Source organism: Orbicella franksi, chromosome 7 (assembly GCF_964199315.1).
Source record: "Orbicella franksi chromosome 7, jaOrbFran1.1, whole genome shotgun sequence".
Lineage (NCBI taxonomy): Eukaryota > Metazoa > Cnidaria > Anthozoa > Scleractinia > Merulinidae > Orbicella > Orbicella franksi.
Window position 1 is genome coordinate 26,575,661 of NC_138151.1, and position 13,400 is coordinate 26,589,060.

At 39.7% G+C, this 13,400-nt stretch overlaps 1 protein-coding gene across 1 annotated transcript; it reads left to right on the top strand.

The window, feature by feature from the left end:
* The first annotated feature begins 442 nt into the window (after positions 1-442).
* LOC145491997 (phospholipase A2-like) lies at positions 443-13,400 on the top strand. Its single transcript, XM_081471306.1, has 5 exons — positions 443-1,273; positions 3,840-3,882; positions 3,965-4,112; positions 10,264-10,376; positions 11,198-13,400. Exons 1-5 carry the CDS (start codon positions 1,184-1,186, stop codon positions 11,314-11,316), a joined length of 513 nt encoding a protein of 170 aa, XP_081327432.1. The 5' UTR covers positions 443-1,183; the 3' UTR covers positions 11,317-13,400.

A 13,400-nucleotide genomic window follows, 5' to 3' on the forward strand; every position in this document is an offset into this window, starting at 1 on the left:
CGCAAAGAACGAAGATTCCAACAGATGAAATCTTAACATAGACACTGGCCGTCTCCACCTTTAGCCTATAACTCGCACAAAACGACCCAAAATCTTTGTCCGATCGCCGTTAGTTTTCAGATGGTATGCATTATTCCATATGCTGCTATGCATTTAAATTAGATTTTAATCAAAGAAAATGGCAATAATTAAAAAGGCGAACACTTCGTTGAACTAAACTAAGAAAATTAATACCCTATTCACATCAGCCAAACTAGTTCAAATTAACTACGTCAGATTTAGGTTTTTTCAATTTGTCGATTACTCTTTGCAGTCATTTTTAAAAGACAAATTTCATATCAACTTGCTGACATATTTTAATCTTAATGTCAGCCCATAGACTTTTTTAGGGTGAGTTGGGATATTTTAATAAGACGGTTTATGAGGGAGGGAGTACATGATCGCAATTTTACGGTATGAATGTTTGTTTTTTCAACAAAAGCTCGTCCCATGGTCTTTCTGTCACCATCCCGAATTTTGGACGCTTCACTAATTTATTGATCCCTTTTAGTGAGAGATGATGGCTTTAGGATGTTTACGTCTGTATGCCACTAATATAAAGCTTTGGACGCATATTCAAATAAGTTAATTTCGTGGCTCCGTCTTGATAGGTACAAAATCCTCAAAAAATCAGCCTTACTCTGCAACATATACTACAATACAGAAAATAAAGTCTGCTCTTTGGACTGATTCTATGTGATAGCCGAAAAAATGAATCAGCGGAAGACGCGTGCTTTCTCGAATACTGAGATGTTGATTTTATCTTTTATTAACAATAATAATTTTAGCCTGGGGATACGTATAAATAACGATGCAAGAAAATTATTTTCTCAAGTTGTTTAATTAAAAATAATCACAGAACTCGACCAAAGATATAGTTTCTGATACCATTTGATCTCAGTAAATGGAAGGAATAGTTGACTTTTTTTGTTCCGATTCCACTGTGATACACGGTGTGCATGCGACCTGAACATAACTCCGTTGATTAATTATTGCAATGGCATGTAAATGATTCGAGGGCGACTTTTCTCAAGTTAATATACCAAAGCAATAGGCAAGCAAAATTCTTTTACTTCCTGAAACTTTGATCATTTCCGAGCGTTTTTCCGAAAAGCAAAGAATCGTCGATAACCTTAAAGCAAGAATGCCTCATTTCTTGAAAACAACTCTAACGGTGACTTTTGTCATCTTTTTGATCAGTATTTTGGCGTTAGAGGCGAAAATTGCTGGAAAGGTGAGTGAACTTTTATACCCAAACATTGAGCTCTCAGCCATTCTTAAAACCATGGATAGCGAATCATGTTTTGCCCAAGAGAACTGACGGTCATTTCTTCTGTCTAGTAAGAACAGGTAAAGAGATCGCTCATTTATCCTCAAACAAGACATAGTTAGTGAAGGTCCCCTCCACTAACTATGAACAAGACGATCTAAGATCGTAAGTCGGGCTGTAGCTAGACGTGCTATTAGATACGAGTGTTGATCATTTTCGGTGCGCAGCGATTCTAAAAATAGCATGTACAGATGCATGTCTCAAAGAAATATCATTAAACCGTAATCATCACGAAAACATTGCTTATTTTAACTGACCGATAGAAAAGTGAAAGCTACGGTAACCGTAGTGAAGTTGATTTGAGTTGTGACGTCACTTATGTGTTTGAGGAGATTGGGGTCACTGTCTACAGTCTGCACTTCTCTGAGTTCATGATCATCTTGTCACCGAGTGAGTGTTTATAATAGCTTGGAAACACTGTAATAAGCTCGCAATGGATGGTACTTCTAATAGTACACATGCACCTGAGGGTTGGCTTCTACCATATTCGTCTCTTGCATGAGAATCAAATATCTTATAACTCCTATTATCAGTATGATAGATACTGACACCAATACATTCTATTTTCAGAATAAATGAAGAATAGTTTTGCAACAGGAGTGATTCAAAAGCCCTGTCTTTAGACATAATGTACTGATATCCCTCAATTATCGAATCACAATGATGTAGATTACCAGTGCAGCTTTCACTGCAATTAATTAAGCTGGTAAATTATTTTTCTCAGACATAGCGATCTCCAATCATTGACGATAATTCTGTTTTTATTGAATACACCTGCCCTGAACATTGTGACAGTGTTGAATACAATAATTGATTACCATCTCCATATTTTGTACCAGGTCATTACAGCTATGTATTCCCTTTATCCTATTATAAATCAAAGCGCTCAAACTCATAGCTAGCAACACATTGTTTTCCAGCAAAATTACCAAAGTACATAATATCACCTTGAACATATGGTGCCTAATGATCGTTAGAGTAGGATCAATACTATGAAGAGGATTTGTTTCAATGTCACTACACAGAGTAGCACAATGACCTATGTGGCTGGCGTTCTTGTACACACTTAATGATGTATTACAACTGTACATATACAAAGATAGATATTTGCGGCCCAAAGACTCTCTGCAACTCGACGATTTGCGATTCAGTGTTGACCGTGTAGAATGCCATTTCCTTCTGATCTTTTGTACAGACTTGATACTGTCATTATTGCTCCTAATTCACGCGATCAAAACTAAAAATCGTAACCGTATAATTAATAAATAAAGTCAAGAATCTGGGATATGATAGACGATTGATAGATAAACAACCTCGCCAAGAGATTAGACTTCTGCAGTTTTTATTCGCGCTTTATCTGGAAAAAAATTTATTGAGCTTTGGCGGCCGTAAAGTAACAAAAACATCTGTCATTAAGTTTTGCAATTGAAACGAAAAGTTATTACTCCAGAGTTCCGACACGTTGAAATTGATACTTATTCTAGTGCAAGAATTGTGCAGTTAGTAAGAACTAAAGGGATAACTCATCCTTTGACCTACGTTTGAACGTAAAAAAGATGGCACCATTTATTAACATATTCGACATAAATCTTTACCTTGCGGGGTCGACTCCGACGTCGTGAAAAGAAAGTTGAGCCTTTACGACGAGTCTGCGGTATTGCCCATTGCACTTGACTGAGCTTTGATACGAATTACGAGGGTAAACCTATAGTCGGTTCGCCCGACTAATAAGATGTTCATATCAAGAAGAAAATAAAAATAGTATATATTATCTTAATAAATATTTTAGCCTTATTAATCCTTCAGTGAAGCCGCTTTAATTTTCGGTAAAATGAGCGCACTACTCTAAGAAACACAACCTGGGAAAAAGAAACTTTGCTAAATGTCAGCAAGATAATCATTATTACTTTCTACGGCTTTCTATACTGCTTCAGCATTTTCTTTAATTTTGCGATTAAATAAAAGTTCGCGAACTGAACTTCCTCTTAGGAGGAAAAAGAAAGGTAAAGAAAAGCTAAATTGTCTTTAAAATCGAGAAGACACATTTTGGGATAATTCTAATAAATATAATAACCTCATCGGGCAATCAAAAGTTACTTCTAGCCTAATTAATCCTTTATCCTACAATTAAACGTGGCGTGCGAGGCCGTTTATGAATATAATGGTTATTACGGGGATGAAAAGAAAACATTATTTGAGTACAACCACCAAACAACACTTTACGAGCCATTTTTTTTTTTTTTTGCCAGTTTGATAACAAATCTCCGCAAGAAAAAAAAAAACGCCAAATAAATGTGGCGGAAGAATAACTGAGAAAAAATCATAGTTATCTCAAATAATTTTTTCCCGCATGCACACACACTCAAAAAGTTCCTGCGCGGATAGGACCTAAGAGCCATAGTCCTAATGATGCATATTTTTGAATTTGAATTTTTTTTTTTCCTTTTTCTGCAACCATGATACGGACAAGAGGGAAAAATTCAGCGCCCTTGATGCCGCCGACACTAAAGCAGGTATGTTAAAAAAATACACGTATTTAAGATTGCCTTGTAGAGCCTTAGCATTTCATTTCTTTCTCTCTATAAATTTGACCAGGCGGATTTCCGCTGCGGATAAAAAGAAATCTTTTGCAGTTTGGCCTCATGATCTTGTGTCAAACAAAAAGGAACCCTTTCGACTATAATGGCTACGGCTGCTACTGTGGACTAGGAGGAGGAGGAGAACCTGTTGACGACATCGATGAGTAAACACAGCATCTTTAATAGTTTAAAAGCTACATTTATGTTTTAACCGATATATAATTGTTTTAGAATTGACACCTTCCGTATTAATTTATTGGGAACATTCTGATTGGGTGAAGATAAATAAAGTGCTGCTTCCTATATTCGATTTCCTAGAAATTATCACCCGAAATTCAGCTAAAGCGTGAGAACTTTTGAAGGATTTGAGAACGAAAGGATTGTGTTTTAACAAGAGGCTATGATCTGGATCATAATCTCTTAGTTTTAAGTAAATACCTGAGTTGGGGATGAAACTTTTCAATACCTGATAGAAAAGGATAAGTTGAAGAGAATAATTAGTTGATGAACATCCAATATTTATGATTTTGTCAAGGTTTCCAAATTACCCATTAACCCAAGTATGGGAAATCGACCGTGATAAATAAACGCTCATGGAGAATTCTCTGTCGTCTTCTATGAGTGCTTCGAGGTGCGAAAAAACACAGCGTAGGGACGTTTACAGAGGTTTGGGTCACAAGGGGTTGAGGGATTTCAGTTTGAATCTTAGATTTAACACGAATGACCAACGATAAACCTTTCCAAAGGACAGGTAAATGGTTCTAAGCAGCATCTTGAGTTGGAAGCTTAAGAGTGCATCCACGGTAGGACCAGGCAGGGGCGGCACAAGCTATCTCGCCGATTTCGATGAAACTTGGCCAGTTTGAAGGGGTTCACCCAAAACTACTTCAGTCTAAGTTTAAGGAAATTTGGTCAAAACCGGGGGGGAGTTGACCACACCCCTTGTTTTTTCAACAAAAATGACCAAATATAACCCCAAAAATGGTGAAAACTAAAAAGCTCTACTGCTATAGGAATTCAACCAAATCGTTTCAAATTTTCAGTGAATGTTATCCTACCCAAAAACAATCTATTGTCTACGTTTCGTTCTTCTACGACTAGTTCCCATTACACAAGTCGTCTCAGACAAGACCCCCCTCTCACCCAATAGTGAAAACTGTTAAAATACCCAAAGTTTAGGCAAAAATATCTCCAATGGCGGAGCATGGTTCCAAAAACGGAGCATACCGTTTAAAGGGTAGGACTTCATGCTAACATTATCTGCAAAAAAATCTTTGGGCACTCACTGAACTATTCCACAAGAGGGCTGCAAACATTTCGTCCACCACAGGGTACCGGCGTCAATTTTTTTCATTATAACGCGCAAATTCGGTAATTATGACACAGCAACAGACAGAAAATGTCACAAAATGGTTACACACCATATACTTTAATGAAATAGAACCATTTCTATCTAATCGCTCAAAAAAAAAAAAAATTCGCCCACCACAGGGTACCCACGTCAATTTTTTTTTTTTTCATTATGACGCGCTAATTCGGTAATAATGACATAGCAACAGACAGAAAATGCCGCAAAATGGTTACACACCATAAACTTTAATGAAATAGACCCATTTTGAAGGCTTTTGTTTGTCCTAAGCCATGAAAATAACAATCGGCGGCTTAATGATGGCCTCTATTATTGTATAAGTGAACTATGTGACAGGACTTACTCTTCGCTAAGTTAAACACGCGAGTCACAGAACACTATTAAAATGCTTACATTGTCCCTATTTGAACGTTAGAATGATTGTATAATGAAATTTGCTTTTGTTCGTCTAATAAAGGAATAATATATTTGCTTGAAACTTGCACGACTGACATCGCATCTTGATACAGTGTTGATACAGAAAACGTTATCAAAAAGACCTCGCTCTACTGCAAATATATTGATTGGCTTACGTCTCAATGTTGGTTGCCTAATATGCCTAAAAAGAAGAAAAGCGTTTGGCTGTAAAATAATCCCTGGAAATTACTTCCTGGCAAGCGCTTACATATTTGTAATTTGATAGCTTGATTTGATCTGCCATAATAACTACAAAGAGAACAAACTTTCGCCCTAAAAATACAAATTGATGCGCACGAATCGACTTGTTTTGTTTTCTTCTAAAATATGAAGTACATGTATAACGGTTTGGCGATACTAAATGTTGAATTGGGGCTTAGGATATGTAATAGACCTAATAGCCCAGATACATCAAAAGATTCACTGGCTTTCTATAAATAGACTGTTGATTACGAAAAGGCGTGCACGTGCATGGATGATATTTCAAAGTGTTTTATATCATTCGCAGTTTTTTCCCTTGAATTCTTTCGTCAGTGATGTAAAGGCGCACTTGAGAGAATTACAAACAACATAATCATGTGTAGCCTCTGAAAGAGAGATGATACTTGCCTGTGTCAGTTTGTTTGATGAGGAGGGTGAGGATATGGTTATTTGTCCAGAGCATCGCGCTTTACTTGGAGTAAAATAATGTCCTTCAAGAAAGTGCCAGCATCCGCTGCATGGCCGCCGTAAGGGTAAGTATTCAGAAGGGTGAATTTGAAAATTTCGAAAGAGATAAAGGAAACGTGGGACGTTTTGGTTCCCGTAGGCTCAGGAAAGCATGGCCACTAAATGTAAATACGGTTCTTATGCATGCTTTGGTTTCTTGGTGGTTTCGCCCCATGTAAGGGAATCAAGACATGTTTCGATTCTGGATTCCACGCAGTGGATTTCGGATTCCAGTCTTTGTCAGTGGAACTTGGGTTCCAGATTTCAATCGTTCGTGGGATTCCAGATTCCTTGAGCTGTATTCCTGCCGTAGCAATTGGAAAGAAGAAGCCTGAAAAAAATCAGGGCTTCAACAGGATTCGAACCCGTGACCTCCGCGATACCGGTGCGATGCTCTACCAACTGAGCTATGAAGCCACACATTGGGAGCGAGGTCAATTAGTTGAGTTTTACACAACAAAAGCAGTGAGGTCTGTATCAAAACAAGGTCAACTCCAGCCTCGCTGCCATTCAAAGGCCAGGTCACTGAGCACACAACTGTAAAATGGTCTATTGTTTTATTGATAAACGCAATGTTAGAGTGGGAAAGGAGTTTCTTTTTTCTTTCTTTCTTTTTTGTGGGAAGGGGGGTGGATGGAAGATCTTGTAAGAAATTAGTTATAAGTTATAGGGTATAATATTTATTTCGGATAAGAAAAACAAACAAATAGGCAATTGTGTGGTGAATTTTGATCTACAAGAGTTTTATTCTATTTTGAAATCTTCCAAGTCAGTTTGCCTTTCCGTTGTTTTCTTTTTTTGTATGTTAGCTAGATTACCTTCTCACAGGAGCCCAAGGTCATAGGCTCCTGCTTCTAATCGATCATTTTTCCCAGGAGAGGCGTAAAGCAGGGCACTTCTCTCAAAAGCTACAGTGACTATATTGCAGGCTGTTATCATTGCGCATTTCTTCTTCTCAGTCTTCCAAGTCTTGCACAGCGCGTTAGTGTCCGCACAGCTCGTTATGACTTCAGTGAGGCCTAAGCTGGGCTGTGGCCGCCGAGCTGCCGCCCTGAATATTAGGTGCTACATTAATGTGGACAATGACGTCAGGACAGCCAGTGATATGAAAGCTGCTATCGACTGGCAGTGGGGCATCAAAGGTTGCTACTCAGTGGTGCGCAAGGTTGACGAAAGGTCCCAAAACATGACCAAGCACTCGCTTAGTGCCACACAGTCTTTGATCATCGCTTGTCGGGCCCACAATGTCGGACCTCGAAAGGTTTTTTCCGCGGCGTCGCTGGCTCTTTTCGCCACCTCTCAAGGCCCGACGAACTTACAAGTCTACCAGGCGTTCAATAGTCCTGACATGCTGACTGGTGTCTTCCGTGCCCCTTCCAGCACGAGGGAAAAGCAGCCTGCAGTACCTCCAATGAAGCCTATAGCCGTAGAAGGGTTTCAGCTCGAAGAAGAAGAGAGTGTGGTCTTTCATTGTCCAGAGGAGGGTTGTATTAAGGTTTACCAAAGTCACAGCAGCCTTCAGCGACACCCTGATGCCGGGAAACACCTTCTGGCGTTAGAGAGAGAAAGAAAGAGTCCACGTACAACGTGATAAAGAAAAAGTGGGCAGAGACGTGCAAGTCAATTTCTGGTAGCTACATGGAAGCAGCTCATCCGCCCACATCTGCATCTGCCTCAGTTTCCCCAGCCAGTCGAAACTGACGCACCGCCAACAGCTGACATGGGCTGGGCACTAAAAAAGACCAAGAATTCTGCTCATTTCACCACCAAAGTGCGCCAATATTTGCGTGAAGTATTCCTCAAGGAGAGGACACTGGGAATAAAGCAACGGCTGAGGATATAGCAGCACGAATGAGGTCCATGCAAACCGCTGAGGAAACGAAGGTGTTCACCAAAGACGAGTGGCTGACATCTACCTAGATTTCCAGAAATTACAGTAGATTGGCCGCATTAAACAGGAGTGGGGCTCTTCATAGATCAGAGGAGGCGAGGCCAGCACCGGCAGAACCGGTACCCAAGGAAGCAGAAAGCGAAGATGAGAAGGAAGACCCGTACGTGGCTGAAGCTCTCATCATTAGAACACGGCTTCAAATCAGGAGGGAGCTAGAGCTGTAACTTCACTTTCGATCAGAGTGTTTATCTGCTTATTCATATTTATTTTGACTTTTCTCTTTAATAGTTTTTCCAAAGGACAGTTCTTTAGGGCTCAGGTCACAAAAACATGCAGTTGATATTGTTTTCAGTATTGCGAGGTCTTTCTGATAAAGTTTTCTGCATCAAGATGTGATGTGGCGTGGAAGTTTCAAGCAAATGTATTATTCCTTTATGAGACGAACAAAAGCAAATTTCATTATAAAATCATTCTAACGTTCAAATAGACAATGGGAGCATTTTGATTCGCGTGTTTGACTAAGCAAAGAGTAAGCCCTGCGAGTGCTTATACAATAATAGAGGCCATCATTAAGTCGCCGATTGTTATTTTCATGGCTTAGGACAAACAAAAGCCTTCAAAATGGTTCTATTTCATTAAAGTTTATGGTGTGGGATTATTTTACAGCCAAACGCTTTTCTTCTTTTTAGGCATATTAGGCAATCAACATTGAGACGTAAGCCAATCAATATATTTGCAGTAGAGTGAGGTCTTTTTGATAACGTTTTCTGTATCAACACTGTATCAAGATGCGATGTCAGTTGTGCAAGTTTCAGGCAATTATATTATTCCTTTATTAGACGAACAAAAGCAAATTTCATTATACAATCATTCTAACGTTCAAATAGGGACAATGTAAGCATTTTAATAGGGTTCTGTGACTCGCGTGTTTAACTTAGCAAAGAGTAAGTCCTTCACTTATACAATAATAGAGGCCTTCATTAAGCCGCCGATTGTTATTTTCATGGCTTAGGACAAACAAAAGCCTTCAAAATGGGTCTATTTCATTAAAGTTTATGGTGTGTAACCATTTTGCGGCATTTTCTGTCTGTTGCTATGTCATTATTGCCGAATTAGCTCGTTATAAGGAAAACAAATTGACGTGGGTACCCTGTGGTGGGCGATTTTTTTTTTTTTTTTTTTTGAGCGATTAGATAGAAATGGTTCTATTTCATTAAAGTATATGGTGTGTAACCATTTTGTGACATTTTCTGTCTGTTGCTGTGTCATAATTACCGAATTTGCGCGTTATAATGAAAAAAATTGACGCCGGTACCCTGTGGTGGACGAAATGTTTGCAGCCCTCTTGTGGAATAGTTCAGTGAGTGCCCAAAGAGTTTTTTGCAGATAATGTTAGTATGAAGTCCCACCTTTCAGACGGTATGCTCCGTTATTTGAAGCATGCTCCGCCATTGGAGATACTTTGGCCTAAACTTTGGGTATTTTAACAGTTTTCACTATTGGGTGAGAGGGGGGTCTTGTCTGAGACGACTTGTGTAATAGGAACTAGTCAAAGAAGGACGAAACGTAGACAGTAGATTGTCTTTGGGTAGGACAACATTCACGGAAAATTTGAAAAGATTTGGTTGAATTCTTATAGCAGTAGAGCTTTTTACTTTTTACCATTTTTGGGGTTATTTTTGGTCATTTTGTTAAAAAAAAACAAGGGGAGTGGTCAACTCCCCCCCGGTTTTGACCAAATTTCCTTAAACTTAGACTGAAGTAGTTTTGGGTGAACCCCTTCAAACTGGCCAAGTTTCATCGAAATCGGCGAGATAGCTTGTGCCGCCCCTGCCTGGTCCTATCTTGGATGCACTCTTAAGGCTCTGATTTAACGTGACTGCTGTTGCAGGTGTTGTCAGGTTCACGATGCATTTTACGATCAGATCAGACATGAGGAACTCTGTACATTAGATTCGGATGTTTACCTTAAAGGATACAAACGGGAAGGATGTAGCGGATGTGGTATGGGATCTCGTTAACTATTTACCAGAGGGACCCAAACGGCGTTAGGGACTTTCATTTTGCACTCTGGAACCCTAGGTTTTAGAGCCCCAAAGAAAAATGTCGATTATCGTTCCCACAGCCTTTAAAGCAATGCAATGAAGCTTCGGAACATTACCTATTTAGTCTTGGAGGTCTGAAGCTCATTTGTTAAACCCCTAAGCCCCTTTGGGAACCTGTTGTTTTTTGTCTTATGTACGGGTGAATAGGAGTATGTGAATTTGGCAATCTGCTGAGTTTTTGCTTTTGGCCATGCAGTCGATCCGCAGATGTTATTCTCAATAAATCACAATACGAAAAACCTCCTTCCTGCACTTGCAGCGCAGTGCTTGAGCAACTACGGTAAGCTTGCAAAGGCAGCCATTGTGGATCAATGTTGGCAATACATTACTATGTTAGTGTAAGAATATCCGCACTAACTGCATCCATCGTAAGCAACCATTCTAGTTGTTGGAAAGCTCGGGCTATATATATTCATACGAGTTGCAGCTTAGTTTGCTGCTATATTGTCTTTTCTTGCACTTTGTCATAAATTAGCTCGTGTGTACTGTTGGAAGTTGGAATAGCACAGCATTTCCGTTTCGGCCTGAAACAGCTAAGCTGGTTCCATCTTTTCAGCTTACACTGTGCATGTAAATCACTGACTTACAATTGCTCACCTTCAATTAATCTTGAGAGTTTTAAAATGGTTTATTCCCGCTTGTAGAATCATAATCCTAGAGTTTGTGCGATGGTTGTATCTCTGAATGTCTAACTATTCTTTTTCTTTATAAATGTTTCAGCCTCCTCCAATGACGCCTGCCAGATGGCCATCTGCAAATGTGACAGCGTTGCAGCCAAATGCTTCGCAAAATACAAGTACAATTCGGAGTACAAACGCTACCCACAAGAAAAGTGCTAATAACCAATACAACAATCTCTCACTTCAACACCATGTAGTTTTTAGATTCTTGTTTTGACAATGTGAATAATAAGTGAGTCAAAGTGTATTTCGGTTTCTTTAATAGAACGGTTCCTCCCAAGGTAACAAGGTAACACAATGTGCTGGGGCAAATAACAAAGGCGTATTATCACAAGTTTTATTTCTTTATTTTCCATTTTTTTTTTTTTTCGCCGATTGCCACCAAATAGACCAATAAACTGGATAAAAAGATTCCAAAGAGGAAAATAGATCAGGTATGGAAGCGGATTAATCTAATTCACCAAATTTTATCATATAACAGGTTGTCAAGAAAACAAAATTACCACTCTGGTGATATTTTGGATCCCTTAGGGACTGTGCAATAATTACCTGGAAAGGGGGGGGGGGGGGGCTGGGAAATGGGTGAAATATGCCCTAAAACTAAGTCATACACCCTCTCATTAAGCAAAAATTAATTTCAACCTCCCTTACATAATGATAATATTAAGGCTAATCCCCCCCCCCTCCCTTGAAAAAAGCCTCCTCCCATTGATTCCCTCATACCTAGTTTACCTGTTGGAGTTCTTCCCCCGGTACAAGCATCACTTCAAATGAAGAGTCATCAGAATCACTGGACTCTGAACTTGGGTCGTCTTCGCATGAATTGGGAGATTCCTCATCTTCTACAGCATCTCTGGCATTAAGGTTCCCGCGTGCGTGGATGAGAACTCGATCAATCAACTCAGCCTTGCTTCCACTTATCTTATAGACTACAAGTAGTCCCTCTTTCGCTTAGTCCGTTGTGCGTGACGCGAAAGAAAACTGCGAGAGAAAAATGACCGCGCGAAATCCTGGCGGCGAAGAGTGGGCTCCTCGCCCCCAAGATTTCGCGCGGCTATTTTTTTCTCGCTGTTTTCTTTTGCGTCACACACGACGGACTAAGCGAAAGAGGGACTACTCGTAGTCTACTTATCTTAAGACCTTTTTGCTTTAGTGCTACTTTTGCAACTTTTAATTAAAGTTTCCTGTTTTATTAAATCCTAGTGCAAATAAAGTAGCACTGTTTTAACATATAAAACAGAGGCATTCCTTTCCTACTGTATGACAGATAGGAAAACAACAGTTCATAGATCAGAACACCGTAGAGTTGATAAATTTGTCAGTTTTATTCCAATGTTAGTATTTAAATTTGAACTCTAATAACTCTTCCACTACTTTTCCAGTTTGCAAAAAGGAATTAAAAAGTAATGCCCCCTCCCTGTATGTATTAAATTTTACATCCAACCCCCACTCTCTCTTGTTGTCATTTTCTCCTATGCCACCTCGTCTAATTTTCCAAACCCCCCCTCCTCCAGGTAATTATTGCACAGTCCGTTTAAAAATAGAGTAGTGGTAGTCAAGAGTTAACATTGTAAGATAGTGGTTTGACATTGACTATTTTTTGATGCTTTGTTCAAGACGTTTCGGCTGGTGCTTGAGCCTTCAGCTGAAAAACTAACGTTAGTACGCTTGGTTAAAAAAAAACAGCACGTCGAAAGCGCGCTGATGAAAATTCAGCGTGAAGTTTCAAGAAAACGTAACGCGAGACTTATGCGCATGCCAAAGACTTATAAACTTCTGAGATGGCGATGTGCATTTCCAGATTGCGCATCCTTTATTGATATCCAAGCTTCCAAGAAGAGTCGCTCGTGAAAGTTAGCCTTGTGTCCAACAACTATGACATTTCCAAAATCCATTTTGTGGTTGTTTTCGTGGACATGGCAGGAGATCTTGGAGTCATGATCGAACATAGAAACAGCCCTTTTGTGTTCTGTAATCCGAGTTTTCAGTGATCGTTCAGTTTGACCGTAGTATACAAAACTGCAGTTGGTGCAACTGATTTTGTACACTGTGTCAGATTGTGGCCGGTCAACCCTTTCTGGGCTTTCGATGGCGGGAACAAACTGTTCATAGTTCGCAATGGTTTGAAGGCGACTTTGACTCCAAGATCTCCTGCCAAGATCTCGCCTCGCGCTTCACGCACGCGTTCGTGTATCGCGCTAGACCCCGCTAATCCGCCTGTTCTGAAGGCTACCCCCCCCCCC

Excerpts from the sequence above, each read along its gene's own strand:
- LOC145491997 (XM_081471306.1), top strand. The coding sequence starts at position 1,184 with ATGCCTCATTTCTTGAAAACAACTCTAACGGTGACTTTTGTCATCTTT. Across the intron at positions 1,274-3,839 it reads AGGCGAAAATTGCTGGAAAG|AGGGAAAAATTCAGCGCCCT; the intron begins GTGAGTGAACTT and ends GATACGGACAAG. Across the intron at positions 10,377-11,197 it reads GGAAGGATGTAGCGGATGTG|CCTCCTCCAATGACGCCTGC; the intron begins GTATGGGATCTC and ends TAAATGTTTCAG.